This window comes from Mustela erminea, chromosome 10 (assembly GCF_009829155.1).
Source record: "Mustela erminea isolate mMusErm1 chromosome 10, mMusErm1.Pri, whole genome shotgun sequence".
Classification (NCBI taxonomy): domain Eukaryota; kingdom Metazoa; phylum Chordata; class Mammalia; order Carnivora; family Mustelidae; genus Mustela; species Mustela erminea.
This window is the reverse complement of record NC_045623.1, coordinates 52,060,675-52,078,253: the sequence shown is the minus strand read 5'-3', so window position 1 is coordinate 52,078,253 and position 17,579 is coordinate 52,060,675. Positions and strand designations below refer to the sequence as shown.

The 17,579-nt window shown below is 34.7% G+C and overlaps 1 protein-coding gene across 3 annotated transcripts in view; it reads right to left on the bottom strand.

Annotated features, from left to right (window-relative positions):
- Positions 1 to 1,240: 1,240 nt before the first annotated feature.
- LRRC40 (leucine rich repeat containing 40) overlaps positions 1,241 to 17,579 on the bottom strand; it is a 55,405-nt gene continuing 39,066 nt past the window's right edge. The window contains exons 12-16 of one of the 3 annotated variants that reach the window (XM_032301477.1): positions 16,819 to 16,929; positions 14,090 to 14,167; positions 11,618 to 11,803; positions 9,265 to 9,377; positions 1,241 to 2,631 (exon numbers count right to left, since the gene is read on the bottom strand). In XM_032301477.1, the coding sequence (XP_032157368.1) occupies positions 9,272 to 9,377; positions 11,618 to 11,803; positions 14,090 to 14,167; positions 16,819 to 16,929 (481 nt within the window). In that variant the 3' untranslated portion in view covers positions 1,241 to 2,631; positions 9,265 to 9,271. Of the gene's footprint in view, positions 9,378 to 11,617; positions 11,804 to 14,089; positions 14,168 to 16,818; positions 16,930 to 17,579 lie in introns of all 3 variants that reach the window. The other 2 variants (XM_032301476.1, XM_032301478.1) reach the window with 2 other exon arrangements.

The following is a 17,579-nucleotide window of genomic DNA, read 5'->3' as shown; positions in this document are numbered from 1 at the left end:
TGTAGGTATAAAATTTGAGGGGAGAACAAAGAACAACGTATTATCACTTTCTCTCTTAGTCTAATAAGATGGCAAATTGTTTCTTTTCCGCTTTATTGTTTTTATTTATTTATTTTTAAATTTATTTTAGAGAGCAAAAGAGAAAAAGAGGACTGGGGATGGAAGGGCACGAGAGGAGGGAGAGAATCTCAAGCAGACTCCCCACTGAGCTCAGAGCCTGATGTGGGGCTAGATCCCAAGACCCTCAAATCATGACCTAAGCCAAAATCAAGAGTTGGATGCTTAACCAACTGAGCTACCCAAACACCCATTAAGTTTTACTGTTTTTATAATGTGGGTGTGGAAGTTTTCTATTCCCTTAGGAAGGCAGGCTCCTGTCCCACATGTATGTTCTTTTCCAAGAAGGGACAATGTCTCAGGTGACAATGGGAATAGAAATAACTGTAGTCCTCATCTACAATGTACCATAGCAGGGAGGAATCGTCACTACGCTAATTGAGTTGACCTTCCACTTTCACTTGGCTTTGTCCTTCCAGGGGATTATCTTGTAAGGGCCAGTCAGAGGGGCTGAAGGGCATCTCCTCCTTTCTGGAGGGAGAGCACTGAAGCTTACCAACAAAGGTCTACTGTGCCGCTTAAAGAGATCAATCTGAGGAAAGGAGAGAATAGAACAGTGAATCTTTGGTGTTTCAAGAAACTTTGCTCTAAAATAATTCACTTGTATTTTAAACACAAGAAAAATGCACATAATTCTGGTGAACTTAGATATTCTAAATACATATGCACTTACAGACAAGGAAAAGATCACACTCTTTACTGTTAGCAAGCGCCCCACTGTTAGAAGGATGCTTTGTGTTTATGAACAGAACAGGACCCATTAGAGTTCGGTAAGTAAAGCAACCTGAGCAGCACTTATAATAAAATTTTTTAGGAAGTAAAACATCAAAGAGTGCCTGGAAGTATGCAGATACAGACCAAGTCTCACGCATGCTGTCCAGAGAGAGAGTGGAGGTGCCCATGGAGCTTATCCCAGATCCTTTACTGTCTGCAATTCCACAGGGCAACACCTCTAAGCACTAGGAAGCAGTAGCCATCTAAATTCCCGTAAATTATTCTGAGGGAAAAATATCACCAGGAATGACACTTGCAATAGAAATAGCAGATACGTTTTACATCGAACAAAATCCCAGTGTTTTTGTTTGTTCTTTGAGGTTTTAATTAAGGCTTTTTTTTTTTTTTAAACTCAGGTTAGAATTAGCCTAGAAGTGAAACAACTGTATAATAAAGATGAGTTCAGAAAGTATAGCAGTTCAACCATGGTCTGGAAAATAGGTTGCCAGATGAAGTACTGGCTTTTCCCTTGGAGCCATTTAGTGTCTCTGTGCATCAAATTAGAAAATGTAAGTTTATTAAAACGATTTGCAATGAATTGTGAAGCATGCTTACAGCTGAAAATGAGATTGTGCTTCTTCAGTACTTAACCAGTGGGCTCCTGACCCTCAAGTACCACTTTGGGCATATTGCTGGACATGAAGTTTGAAAACTACTACGAAAAGCCCAATATCTATATATATATTCAATGGCCAACATGAAAAAGCCATCCTTTTTTTTCTTTTTTTTTGCACTATTAAATGGAAATGTTTATTTAACAGCTATGGGGTGTGATGCCCTTGTTTTTTAGTTGTTTTTTTTTTTTTAATAAAATTGTGTATACTTAAGGTGTACATGAGGATTCGATATATAAGTACATTAGTGCAATTATTACTACTCAAGATAATTAACTCATCTCCTCACAGTTACCTGTTATGTTTGTGTTTGTGTGTGTGCGTGTGTGCATGCATGTGTGGTGAGAGCACCCAAAATCTATCCTTTTAGCGAATCTCCACTATTTAATACAATTTTATTAACTACAGTCGGGACCTGAACTCTAGACTTACCACATTCCTACTATGCAGACATCATAATTCCACTCATTAAGTCAGCTTTTGTATTTCCAAATTCTTGTGAGAGCTGAAAGCAATAAACTTCCTAATAGTGCCAAGATTGGTTCTTTTGTGAACTATGTGCTGAACTGTCTGCTAAACTAGAGAAAACTCTATGAAAGTTATGTCTCTAACTCCTTAGGGTACATGATAAAGCAGGGAATCACTTACACACCTCAAAGAAAACTGAGAGGAGAAACCAAATTGACTAAAAAAACTGAAGGAATCAAATTTAAATTCTCAATACATCATGACATGTGTTACAACAGTTTTAAATTCTTGTGTGAAGAATGAACGGATGTGGTAAAACTATTAAATACAATTGTGTCAGGGGGCCTCCCAGCCAGGAGGAACTCAACTCTGTCCAAGACCAGTACAAAGTCACAAAGAAGCTAATCATTCTTTAGCTTAATACACACCAATTAGTCTTCCTCCAGGCATCTGCTACCTGATTTTGGAGACCGTATCAGAAATGAAAAGAAGCAGTATCTTATTTATCATATATCAAATTCTAAGGCATAACTTGTGAAGACCCTACTGTGCTTTACTTCCCTCAGAAAGAGATGCACTTACCTGTCCCTAGTATAAAGCAGTCTTTCATGTGGCTTTAAAGATTAGTCCCATGTCAGGTTATTATATTGCTTCCTCCCTGCAAAAGCCAACCATACAAGTCTCAAATCCTGAAATTCACTGGAAAGAAGTTATTTTAGCATAAGCTAGACCACTGTACTCAAATCTCTGTTTATCAAGTTTGCCTCCAAACTCTGCAAGTGGAGGAAACTTCAGGCATTTTTATAGATTTCAGAATTCTCCAAGCACTCTTAGAAAAACAGAAATTAATGGGCTTTTGGCATTTCAAGAACTCATTGTTGGGATTATCAAAAGCTTCAGTAAGAAACTCAAACAAATAGAATAGCAAATCACTAGTGAGAAAGCAATAAGCATTTCTAGTGAAATCTATGTCCAGTGTACTAAGCACAAAGAGCTTATTTTATCCAGATCATCTGCAATTAGATGTACCCTAAAGACCACTATCCAATAACGGTTTGTCTCCTACTTCCTGACTGGTGTTGTTTCTAGTTTTTGTGTGTGTTGAGAGGGTGAGTCAGGGAAAGGGTGTCCCTACTACTTTTGAAAGTAGTACCTAGCTCTCCAGGTAGATCAAATCATCTAGAGTGTGACTTCCCTTCATCTCCTCAGGACAATTGCATTTAAATATGAACCAAAAGCTTAAGTCACAGAAATGAGGCTTACTCACAGGATTTCAGAGAACAGCCTTTTGGGAAGCTTGGGACAGGATGGTGCAGTTGCGCTAGAGCTCTAAAAGTACAATGTGTAGGTCTGCCTTTCTCAGATTAGGCTGAAACTTCAAGTCTTGCTGAAACTTCCAAGTCTTTGTTATAGAGTGCCTTGGAATCCTAGAGTCTGGTTTAATCAGTTTATTATCAACTCCAAAATAACAGAGGAGTATACACAGAGAGGACTTGTCTCAGGTGAAGTGAAATAATTATTTCCTTAATTAAAAACTAATTTAAATTCTAGGCTACTTACAGTAGCTGCTTGTTGGGGGAAGGGAACCACAAATTTAAAGTTGTGGTTATTTTTTTTTTAATGTTTGGGAAAATGTTTCAAGCAATAATATATTAGGTGTGCAATACTTTTGTCAGGTGAAGTGTCCTGGCTTTGGAAGGGTGAGAAGAGAATTTGAAACAGCAGTCTGTCTGCCTTTCAAAGGGCAGCTTTGATTATATAGTTAACCTGGCATTTGGGCTGAGGAATTGAACCTCACCAGGGATGGCACTGGATTTTATTGAGCTCCCCTTATCCAAACTACAACATGCTTACTGCTTTCTCTCCACATTCCCCACATTTCAGCCTCCAGGACCAGCTACCAGCAAGTCATTTTGTCCATTTTCATTGGTCAGACCACACAAGGAACATCCTATTTCTTTAAATCTCTGAAGATCAAATTGCCATGTAGAAACCAACTCCCTATCAATTTTCTCCACATTTAATCCTCAGCTTCTTGTCATATGTTCATTTTTCTGCATTGGTTCCCATGGTAACGGGTCTATTGGCAGAGAAAGTGTGACTCTGCTTTTAGCCTTCTGTACAATACAAAATCCTTCTAGTGATCCTCAGGCAAGTGTTGTATGAAAAGGCAGAGAGAGCCTATGGTTCCCTAGACTAATGCCTTGAAACCCCTACCCCACCGATGTTCTTTCCCACCCTATTCTCAAACCAGGCCCACTGCCCAGAATCCCTTCACCTTTTGATTCAAGTATTCGAAGCACCCTCCTACCCAACTACAGATGCCAGGACTGAACCTTTTTTTTATTCAGATGGCATCCTCTTCTGTCAGTGACTTACAGATAGAAATGTTTAACTAATGGCAATGGCTATTTGGAGGCAACACAGGAGAAGCAACTTGCACTCAATTTTCTATAAAATATCCTCTATCCTCAGATCCTATGCATCTGAGATGTATACAGCCCAGGGAATAAGTAGGTCCCAAATGGGGCCTTAAATCGGGTGTCTCATTTTAGAACAACGGGAGACAACTAAACAGATTTCTCCCAATGACTAGTTAAGTGGCACATGAGGGGAAGGCAAAGAGTCATCCTAGAGAACTGAGCTCCTGAGGAAGAGGAAGAGATAACAAAGATGTAGAGAAGCAAAGGAAACCTTGGAAGTGGTGGCTCAAATGTGGCTACAGTTGGGACAATTCAGGGTTCAAGTAAGGAAAAGGTAAGAAACCTACCAAACGTGAAGGAAATGGAGCATAGTGAAAAAAGGAGTTTTTGAGTTAACTGTCTGCAGAAAGGGAACCTGCAAATGAGTGAAGAGCTTTCTGCAGACTTTGGCCCAACTCCATTTACAAAATATTTTTCCAAGGAACCTTTCCCTTAGTAACAGATTATATATTTTATTTTGAATTCTAGAATTCCACTGTGGCTTGGCAGTAAGTTATATGCCTAGCAACCCCAAAACTCCTATGTCCTCAGAACTTAGAAAAAAAATCAGGAACTGTTCATCAGAAATTAAACACATGCTGAATGTGCTTTTTTTTTTTTTAAAGTTAATGAATTCAGGGGAATGAAAATAGATGTTAGTAATAAAAATGTGGGTATCTCTAGTTGAGAAAATGAATGATCAAATGTAACATTCTTTTTTTCGTTGGGTCTTAAAAAAATATGTGATCCTTAAGCACACTGAAGTTTTAAAGTCAGCTGATTATATTGTACAAAGGTATTTTTGGCCCTTTAAAGATTATTTTCCTACATTAAGAAAAGTTTTCTTATATTAAAAACTTTTATTGTGACTCAGGTTTTGTGTCTCGTATAGACACAGGTATATAGCTGTTTTTCTTTGCACACTTGTTTTGCACAGGTAAGATAATGAGATTAAATAATGCCCAGGTATGCAGGTCAACTTTTATGGTAGTTAGATAAAGGAAAGCATTTGATGAATGGACAAAAGAAATCACATAATATTTCTTTGTATCTTCCCGTCTCTCTTCCCCTTCACCAGTGCTCTACTAAAGAACATCTATTTAGTCAGGAAATCTTATGTAATTTTTTGGAAAGTCCATAGGAAAAACAAGTTGCAAGTCTCAGGCAGATACAACATAAGCAGTTCCCATACTTGTTAGAATGGTAATTTATTTCAGAATGTAATGCCAAAATAAATTTTATATTCAATACTTGTAGAGTCTTTCCACTCAGAGGACTCTCATTGGTCTTGAATGTGGAAAAGACATCTGTTCAGGGCAGTGAGTAATGTTGTATGTTAAGTTTTACTCTAGGAAATTTGGTTTTAGCTTTGATGACACCTAGTGTCAATGGAATGCAATAAACGTTTTATACTGCTTTCTGATGTTTAGGTATTTCCCTATAACATCCTCAACTGCATTTTTCTCCTTGAAAACGCTAGCCTTACTGTTTTCTGTTTGGAATGAAGAAAAAGATAACTGATAGGCAGATAAGCTGGATATTTTTGTCTCAAAGCCAGTCAAGTTTCTTTTTGGACTCAGTGTGTAGAAGGGACTAAAGGAAGCTTAAGGACAATGGCATTGTCTTCATATAAGGAGTAATTTTTTCCTAGTTAAAAAAATCAGAGGTGAATCTACTAAATTGTTTATAAATTTCAAAGACCACCTCCAATAACCTTATAAAAGTAAGGTTGTTGGTGCTGTAGTTTCATTTTTCCCCACTTTTAACCATCCAACAGCAGCCCCCTCAGCTGTATATAAGTAAACCATAATATGAAATATGGTCTCTTTCTACTCAGAGAAGAAGTATTAAGAGCAGCAATTCTAAATAGACAGTGATAGATTTTTAATTGGTCTATAAAGAATTATAAGTAAAAGGATATTAGGTACTAGGTTTTTAGACTTTTTAAGTATCCATGAAAATTGTTCTTTCATTCCTAAAGTAACTGACAATTAATTACTTTGGATCTTAGTTATTGGGGGGGGGCACAACTCAATCTTTTTATTCCTGTGTAAAGACGTTCTAATTCCACCTATTTATATTAATATTTTTCATATGCTAAACACATGTGCATACATACAAATTATCCATTTTTCCTTTGAGATCATATAATTCAGTTAGTGAAATATTTCACTCTTCTTAAAGAAAAATTCCTATGTAGTGATGCAACATCGGGCCACTATTTTAGTAAGATGAAGACAGTCTTCTAGACTCATTCTTTTTCAACATCTGACTTCACTACCATATGTGCAGGACAACAGTGACATCTTAAGGCCAAGTAACTAGAACTCCTTTAGCCAGAGAAAGAACTTGAATTGGGATCTGTTCTCAAAGAAATTTCATTATGTTATCAAGTAGTTTTCATGTTCACAGTTTGCAACTGGTATATCTTATAAATGCTACTCTATGACTTCTTTTGCAGTCTTTGTGAACATTTTAATGTGCACTGGTAAACACTAACATTTTACATAGACATACTGTATATTAATGCATGCATTTCATTGCATAGTTTATTGACACTCCCCTTGTAAAGCTTTTATGGAAGAAACAACAAGCCACAGCAGTATAGCAAAAGAGGCTTAATCTTTATAAATTGGGGCCTTTTCTGTCTCTTTGCTAGCCTAGGTGGCTGTATACAAATTTGGGAGGGAGGGGGCAAGAAACAACTCTTAACATTTAAGGTTTTCTACATGGTTGAACTCTAGTCAATTCAAAATAAATTGCTTACTTTAGTAAAAAATTTTACCATTTTATAAAAAAAATTAAATCATGACATGTTTAATTGAAATGGCTGTATTGTAATTAATATTTTGAGATAATTGTGATTTTGAGCTTCAATTATATATAAAAAGTTGTCATTTTTGTATGTGCTAAAAAAAAGTATCACAATTAACAGTACTTTTTAGTTGAACTACATATTGATGTAAATAAAAACTGAATGAAGACATATTTACTACTTTATTAACATAGATTGTGAATGTACTTAATGGTTTTTTTTGCAGTATGACACCATAATGACCTTGAAAGCTGCTTCATTTTATGTGCAAAGGAGTCCTATGAATCTATATTTTAAATTTACTGAATCAGTGAAATTAATTACTTTGTCAGTTAATTTGCAAATGCAAGCTGTACTCTCCAGTTTATTTTATGTATTGACACTAATTGGTAAAGGTGTACAATGTGATTAGAATGCATTTTGAAGATGCTTTCTGTACAGATACAAAATACAGGGACTAAAATAATGCTGTGCAGTGTATAGCAGAGCCATTTTTCGGCTTTGGTGTACTCAACTTTTTCAGTATTTAAAAATGTGTTTTGAATAACATAAAAGTCTCTTTATTGTATAAATAATAAAATGTCACCTTATTGTAAAGTGTCTTTTGTTTAATATTGAAGCAGATTTCTTAGCAAAAGAGTTGTAGTATGAAAAGGTTTTTTTTTTTTTTTTTTTAAGCCAAAACAACCATTATAATCAATACTGGAAATATTATAAACATGTTGTATTTTTATTAGCAATGCACTTTTTCATAATATGAGCATGCTTCAATCACCCAAAAGCTAGCTACCTACCTACCTATATAAATTAACATATACTCTACTGATGGGCTACTTAACAGAATCACACGGTAAGTTTTATAATGACTGATCAGCCTACCTCTGACATTTTTGGTGTAAACAGAAATATTTCTATTTTCTTTTTACTAAATTAAGTTAACCTGTAGTAAATTCCTCTTTAGAAAGTTTCCATATAGACTACAAGTTTAGTCTTATGAAGATTAGAAGTAAATTTGAAAAGTAAGGCCCTGGAAATTAAAAAAAAAAAAAAAAAGCACAAGTCTGGATTAGAACACACCAACAGAGTAGATAATGTATACAAATATCTGCTTAGTAAGTTACTAAGAAATTTCAAAGATTTCTATATGGTATATGTTATTAGTTATTTTTTGTTGCTGATATCTATAGAATTAAAATAAGTTCTTCAGTACTTTTGTAAAGAAGAACAAAAGGTATTTTAAATGCACTCTGAAGGAAAAATATGCAGATCCAACCCCTTCAAATTTCTTGAATCTACAAGTAGTAGGTAACTGTATGGAAACTTAAGAGTAAGAAATTGTTTTATAAAAACTTGTCAAGTTTTAAATTCAAAACTGTGAGAGTAATTTAAACAATACTTTTACTGTTTCCTCTACCAATAACTACATCACATGTAACATTTCTGTTACGTTAGAAATTATGACAAAATGGTTTCATAAAATGTGGGGAAAAGGCTAGACAAGAAAGTTTCAACTAGATTAAAACAAAAGCAACTAGATTAAAACAAAAAGATAGTGACTGTTAATTTAAAATTTATACCAAGACCAACCAAATCACAGAAGTCTTATCACGGGTAAGGAAAAGCCTTTTTTTTTAAATGCCAAAGAACAGTTTTAAATAAAATTCAATTCAATTTTATATCTAACAAAAAGGTAGAAATTAGATTATCATATTCAAATCAACTGGTCACATTAAATGTAACACAAACAGAAAAGATGGGAAAAATCCCACTTCTACAAAAATGCTTTATCATTATAAAAATATCAAACTAACTTAAATAAAAATCCACTTCTGAAGAAACTGTTTCCTATCTTATAAGGAATGAAAGTAGGATAAATCTTATGCAAAACTTTCAGAATAAATGCATGAACACTGTATGTGGCTATCATCATTACGAATGCACAATACCTTAGAAAAATGTTACTTTATCAGTGTAAGAAATCTAAGAATTAACATAACCAAGATATAAAACCAACTCTCAATTTAAGTAGGAATCCGGTCTCTCAAATACTCCAGAATAGCAGCCGTTCCTTTCATTAATATGGCTGCTCGAGGAACACGGAATGGATTTCCATCTAGTAGTAGTGTTCTAAACAAAAGAGAGAATTAAGAATTATAACATTTTCCATTAGGGAGGCTTTTCTTCTAATTTAATTTGCAACTTTATAAATAAATCTGTGTATTTTTCTTATTTGTCCCTTTTCAAATCAAAGCATTTCAATAGCTGGAATTAGAACTACAATAATAATTCAAACCACATTAATTGAATACTTGTTATAGGAAAGATATTGTGCTGAGTAATTTATATTCACTGACTCTCTCAATTATCTTAACAATCCTATGGATGTAGACACCACTGATATTCCTATTTAGTAGATAAGGAAATATAAGTTCAGAGAAGACAGATAGACGTGTCCCAAGATCATACCTCTGTTAAACTGAGGAGCTGTGAGCCACCATTTTACCCATCTTCTCCTCAATCTTATAATGACAATACAGTACATGGACGAATTATATTTATACATTAGAATGAGCATATTTATCAGTATACCAAGGGCTATAATTTAATCAAAATATGCCCCCTCCACCATGGCAAACACTGACAAATCCCTGCTCTCTACCTCCCTTGACCAGATACACACAGAAAATCTATTTGCAATGTTCTAAAATGAGGTTCAATTAATATTTGAGGACTGGCTGACTTGTTTCTTTATAAAATTAATGAAATAAATTATAAGATAAAGAGACTTTTATTTTAATTTTTAATAATGTAAGTGTTTGTATCAACAAAAGCCAAAGGATTCATACCATATTATACAACAGATCTAAATGATATCTTCAATATTTCCATGGGCTGTGGGGATTCTTTTGAAGATTGATTTTCTTAATTTATAAAAAGGAATGAATTACAGTCAATCCTCATTATTCACAGCCTCCGTATGTGCTAATTTGCCTTCCACTAAAAATTATTAGTAACCCCAAAATCAATACACAGGGCACTTTCGAGGTCATTTTTGGATATGCACAGAGCAAAAAATTTGAGTCAATCACTCGGCACATTCTCAGCTGGGGTCAGAAAGGTGATATCTCCCTTCTTGTGTCAGTTCTCACACTGTAATCAAGTGTCCTTTCTGTGGTCTACTTAGTCATGGAACAGTTTTTGCATTTTTGTACTTTGTGTTGGTGATGTCACTGTTTAAAACGGCCTGTAAGTGTAGTGCTGAAGTGTTGTCTACTTTTCCTAAACGAAGAAGGCTGTTGTGTGCCTTTCTGAGAAAACATATATACCAGATAAGCTTCATTCAGACATGAATTATAGTGTTGTTTGGCCATAGTTTAATGTTAATAAATAAATAATATTAAATACAGAAAAACACATTTAACAAGGTTCCATATTGACTAGTTCATGAAAGGTGATCAGAGTCTCGAAAGAGCCTAACTTTATACTTCCCCTAGCAATAATGGTTCAGTATTCACTAATTTGGTGTTCACGGAGACTTTATAAAATATAACTACTGCAAATAACAAGAACAAACTGTATTTGCCTCTTAAAATTCACTAATATGAGGCACCAAAGCAGATGTCAGTGCTGCCCTAGTAAAATATGCCCCTCATATATATAGTTTTCAATAATTAAATTCCTTTTGACACATTCTGCTTAAGTACTTGGCTTTCTATCAACATCTTAAACTCTCTTTATATTCGTTTAACAAGCACTTATTGAGTGCTTTCTGTGTTCTAGGCACAACAACTCTTTTCTAAAGGAGGAAAAAGAAATGATACAAATGAGTCCAAACAAAGCAGGATGGAAAATCAGAGGGAGGGACTAACTCTGCTTGGAGAAAAGGGAAGGTTTTCAAAGATGATATTTAGGATGATAACTGATAAAAGCAGGGTAGAGGCATTTGAGGCTAAGGTAACAGTCAACGGAAAGAATAAGAAAGACCATGCTGGCCTTGAAATAAATGGTGATAGTCTGTAATCAGATTTTTAAAAAACTTTGTATGCATAACTGGGGAGTTTATATTTCCCTGACATTTTTTTGCAGTGGAGTTTCAAGTTATACACATACACAGTGATGACAAAAGTATCCAAAAACAGTTATTATATGTACACATATATTATACCATACAAACAAAATTTAAAAATATATTATTTGGTAAAACTTGAAAAATGGAATTGGGATTCTGGATTTTGCTACCTGTTATTTTCAACACAACATTAAATTTTTTAATTCAACTTTAATGTGAGAGTACCTCAACAAGAGAAAAGAAACAACTTATGAATTGATCAAATAAATGGAAACACTTAGTAGAATGGTGTAGTTACCTTAAGGTCACACAATTACCAAGCTCTGGTGGAATTTGTAGGAGGTCATTATTTTGAAGATCCAATGTCATCAGATTTTCCATTGCCTTCATTTTCTGAGGGTCTACAGATCCAACCTGATTGTTACTAATCAAAATTGTTTCAAGTGTGGGGATGTGATACAGAACTTCAGGTAGTATTTTGAACCTATTAAAATACGAACAGAATACCTAACTATATTGGGATCAAGGCAAAAATCATTCCTTCAAATAGATGATCTTAAGTTTGATACCATGATATAGTTTCTTTAGGATAATTTATTTTATATTTGGTTTAAGTCTTGTATTCAAATTTTAAGAAAATGAACTGATTTTAGAAACCTTGAAATATATGTTAACTACATAGACTTGTAACATTTTCTATTAATTGTGCAAATGCAACAAAAGTTTAGAGTAAATTCTCCTATGTTTTTCTTTTCACATTTAATAGACAAGGAAATCCTCCTGAGATTCTACATAAAATGTCCCCATGCAGGTATTCTTCCTTAGTTTGCTTTTACTTCTTATGAAACAGAATTACTACCAATATATTAAGTAGATATTAGAAAGTTGTATTTTACGTTGATGGAAGCTTCCAAAATGTGTGCATTTTTGGTTTTTGAAAAGATGACTAACATGGACTGCTGCTTGCTCATCCAAAGCAACACTGAAGATGTCACAAAAAAGAAGGGAAGGCTGACTGCTCTCAGAGCAATATCAGCAATTAATGCAACATTATTGAGGATCTTTGGGGGGCAGAGGCTGGCATGGTTTCAGTGTGAGATAAACTGTGGTATGGACTAGAAAAGACCAGGGATGAGCTGAAGTAGAGATTTATAGCTGTGGCCTTTTTACTTTCCTATACTGCCCTTCTTTTGCTGCCTTGATGTAGAAGGAAGAAAGGAAAGAAAGAAGAAAGGAAGGAGGGAAGAAGAGAGGAAGGAAGAAGGGAGGAAAGATAAATAGATAAAATCAGTAGCAAGCATAAATTCAAGACAGCTCTGAAGTTCCAGAGTGACTGGAGAGTTAATAACTAGGAGTACAGAGGGACCACACTGCCCCAAAGCAGTCCTTCCTCTTCTTCCCACCAATGCATGAATAAGTTAATTCAAAAAGATGTAGCTCACCTGCTGACACAGAAGTTAGGGTTAGCTTTTGCTATCTTCCCTAAGACATTACTTGACAATATGACTGACCACTCACTAGACCAACAGAGAACTGACAGTTCAGTTCGCAAATAAAAATTAGCAGAGATCTGAGAAGTGCATATATTTTTAAATAATGACAACAATGATATAACCTACACTTGAAAAACCACTAGCAATAAGGAAGCAGACAGAACAGAAATTTAGATAGGCAATATTTTAGACACATCACTCTGCCTTAGCTTCCTTAACTGCAAATGAGGAATAATAATGGTACTAAACTTACACACTTGTTATAAGAACTGAATGATTATATTTCAGCTGGAATACAGTAAACAAACGTTAGCTATTAGTATTTAGATTGTTACCAGAATCAAAGTGCATTATACAAAACAAATGATATAGTTGTCAAGAGCCCAACCACTGGAGGCAAGCCACCAGGGCTCAAACCCCAGATCTATAATGTTGTATTTATATGAACCTTAGCAAAACATAAATATCTAATATTTACTTAATATACTGGTAGTAATCCTGTCTCACAAGAAGTAAAAGCGAACTAAGGAAAAATACCTACATGGAGAAATTTTATGGACACTCAGGATGATTTCCTTAACTTCTAATCCTCATAATGATAGAAAACCACATTTTGTGAGGATTAAATGAGATAATATATGCACTTAGTCCTGTGTCAGCAGTTTAATAAGTCCCAAATAAATACTAGTGACTCCTAATTATTAGCAGCATCTTCAGACTGAGGAATAAAATCTATCAGTTGGCATACAAAGCTCTGACAGGACTCACTACTGCTCACAGGCCCAAATTCATTTGTTCTTTCTGTTCCTTTATTCCCCACCTCCTTTATGGCCCAAGCCATAGAAAACTTCTTGAGCTGTCCCAAACACACCATGCTCTTATGTTTGTGCCTTAGTACACACCAGTTGCTCCGCCTGGGATGCCCTGTTCCCGAGTGTCTGGCTGATACCGCATTTTTAAGTCTTAGTTGCAATGCTGTCTCCTCTGCCTTCAGGCAATCTCAGGAAACACTTTTACCACCTATGCACGACATTTTCACTACAGCAATCCTCATTACTTATTTACATATCTGTCTTCCTATTTGGCTACAAGTTTCTTAAAATTGTTAAAAGGAACAAAAAGTCTACTGGATATCAGCTGTGAAAATAAACCTGGATATTTAAATAAAGTAAACACATGGGGCTTTTTTATTTGGCTCTTTTAGGTGTATTCTCTAAGTCCTTCAAATTCTCTACATAAAAATCCTTAGTCATAGATTAGTCTGTTCTGTCTCTCACCTGTTAAAGGATAGATTAATTGTTTGTAGTCTTATCAGTGATTCCATTTCTTCAGGCAAAGAATTTAAAAAATTGTTCCTAAATTGAAAAGAAAAAGATGATTTACAAAGTTTGAAAATAGGTATAATTTTAATTTATAATTAAAGTGTTGATCAGGGTGCCTGGGTGACTCAATTGGTTCAACATTTGTCTTTGGCTCAGGTCATGATCCCAGGGTCCTGAGATCGAGTCTCACATCGCATCAGGCTCCCTGCTCATCAGGGAGTCTGCTTCTCCCTCTCCCTCTGCCCCTTCCCTCCGGTGGTACTCTCTCTCTGATGCATGCTGACTCTCAAAGTAAATAAATAAAATCTTAAAAAATAAAAAAAATTTAAAAATCTTAAAGAATAAAGTGTTGATCAGACAAAAAAATTACATAGCTCTGTTAGTCCTTGATCTGATCTCATTAAGGCTGAGTCCTGAGAATTCTGAATCAGTCAACTGCCTCAGTTATTTGATTACCAATACACAACCTATAGGGCGCCTGCGTGGCTCAGTGGGTTAAAAGCCTCTGCCTTCGGCTCAGGTCATGATCTCAGGGTCCTGGGATGGAGCCCTGTGTCAGGCTCTCTGCTAGGTGGGGAACCTGCTCCCTCCTCTCTCTCTGCCTGCCTCTCTGTCTACTTGTGATCTCTATCTGTCAAATAAATAAATAAAATCTTTAAAATTTAAAAAAAAAAGGCAGACAATACACAACCTATAAAGCAACCAACTCTTTAGTAATACATTTAATAGGGCAAAACATTGTGAACTAATTACTATTTCTTTCAAACTGATCTCAGAAATATGTCTCACAGATAGGGCCCTTGAAATCATGCCACACTGTTTGATTCCACAAATATTTGATTGGTGTTTAATACATGTGTCTTGCATACAGACATGAAATTCTACTCTAAGCAGAACTGTAAAATTTTATGGAAAAAAAAAATGAAAGAGGGAAGTGATACGATTCTATATATTTATAAATTTGGGGCTTTCTACTGCAGATATTAAGTAAGTCCATTTCTCCCCTAAGTTTAAAATTTCAATTTGCCCAATGCATGTATTTTTTAAGATTCTTAGAATGAAGCATGGGTGTAAACAGAATCTCATTTATTGTTAGAAGGATCTGGGAACAATGTTAAAAGAAAGGTTAACAACAAGAAGGCGGAAGGATTCTAGAGCCTATTTAATTACTTATAATAGAAAATATTGTGAGAAAATTATATTCAACTAGACAGTTATTACCTCTTACAACTGGGTAATTTTCTCTAAATATTTTTGTGTTCAGAAGTCAAGCCTACTAATATGTTAGTCATACTTTCTACACCTATGTTTTTTTCTTTTCTCTGTACAGCTAATGTCTTTATTAAGCTGTACCAAATACCCTACTGCTGGTTTCTATCCTTTCCCTAGAGTCTTATATATCTACTGGTATCAGGAAAAAAGTGTACGTTAGAAACGCCGGGGTGGCTCAGTCAGTTAAGCGACTCCCTTCGGCTCAGGTCATGATCTCAGGGTCCTGGGATCAAGCCGTGCATCAGGCTCTCTGCTCAGTGGGGAGCCTGCTTCTCTCTCTCCCTCTGCTACTCCCCTACTTGTGCTCTCTCCCTCTCTGTCAAATAAATTAAAAAAAATAAAATAAAATAAACAAAAGTGTACATTACTCACTTAATTAGAAACCTAAAACTATAAACAATGGCATACACACACACCCCCTAAAGAATGGGACAAAAATAAAGAGAGCAGTAATGAGTGCATTAATCCATTCTCTCCTCTCCATTAATACTGACCTACAATATGGTTTTACACTGCTTTGCCAGTGTAACTGCCACCCCAAAACAGAAGCAATTCTACATTTAAAAGGAGCAGAGTATTAGTAGATTTGCTTTAATCCCAAAAGCCAAAAAAAAAAAAAAGCGTCTATAGGTAGAAAAATCCTCAGATATAATTCAGCTTATTGTTATTTACCTATTGCTTGAGCAGATCAAGAAGAGCTACCGCTGAAATAAACTAAAAGCACACCTAGTAATTATACATGAGTAGCAAGTGGAGATAATAGAGCTATAGCTTACAAATAAAGACTTAAAGCCCAAACAAATAAATATTTGACTATCTACCTCTGAGTCATTTATTATTACCCTCTAAGAACTGTGGCAATTCTGATCCTGTCACTTCAACTTAGGACATATTTAAATTAAACTTCCTATTACTTCTGCAGAGTGTTAAATAGTTCCTTCCCTTTTGTTGCCAGTCTTCGGGGTCTTTTTCTTTCTTTCTGACCTTGAATGTTTACTGTAATATTTTGAAACCAAATAGGTTCTTCTTAAGAGAAGCCATGCTATCCTCTATGCTAGCACAGGATTTTTGACAGTTTTATGCTATTTGTTTTCAGAAAAGGAAACACAGGAAACAAACATTTTCCATGGGTTATTTGTAATTTTACTTAAGCATGAATTTAAAGAATGTGTTAACATGCTCTACTATTCTAAAGAATTATTTCTTATTTAACTTACAAACTGCCTAAAAATGATAGATACTTGATTAAAAGATTTCCCAAATGCTTAATTTTAGATTTGTCCTAAGACGTAATTAATAAACTAAAGAGTAATTTCCACACTTACTTAGGAAACATGAGGGAACAGTAAATGTTAGGCAAAACTCAAAGACAAGTTATAATGAAAAAGTGAAGCAGTAACATCAATAAATACCTGAGATCTAAAAAAGTCAATTTTTGAAGCACACATAATTCCAAGGATATAAAGGAAAGCTTATTAAAACTGAGATTGACATCAGAAACCATTTCTTTCAGTTCCACAATTCTGAAACAAAAGTAATTTAAAAATGTTAGCTCTTGAATTCACTGTCAGAACTTCAAAACTACAAGCAAACAATAGGAGGAAAAAATCCTATATTATTTTTGCAAGTTAAGATTTTCTGTAACTTTTACTTTTCTCACAATTTCAATCAGTTTGTATTCTATAATAGGTTTTTTTTTTAGGTTGCATAGTATAATATTCTCTGTATCTGAGTACTTCAGAAAGTTTTTTAACTATGATATGTCAACATTATTAAAGTATAGTATTTTTTGTCCAAATTATCATTAGATTAATCATGACTTCAAGAGAATACTAAGTCAATTCCTAGGTTTGGTAAGTGTCATGACTACACAACTTAAGTCAAAGACTTAAAGAGAAGACTTAACTATTGCTAAGTAAGTCTACTCAACCTTAGTGATTTTAAAGCATGTCATTAACTAAAAGAACAAGAAATGTTAGATATGATTTGCCAAGAAATGAAATCATATGAAAGAAAGACTATCAACTGCTGTGCTAAAGAAAGATGAGTTTGGATATGTAACTGATAAAACTTTTTTGGAAAGTTTTTTGATATATGTATTGAGAGCCATACTCCTTTAGGTAATTCTTCTGGAAATCTGGTTGAAAAAAACCAGTATGTTTTGTTTTATTTA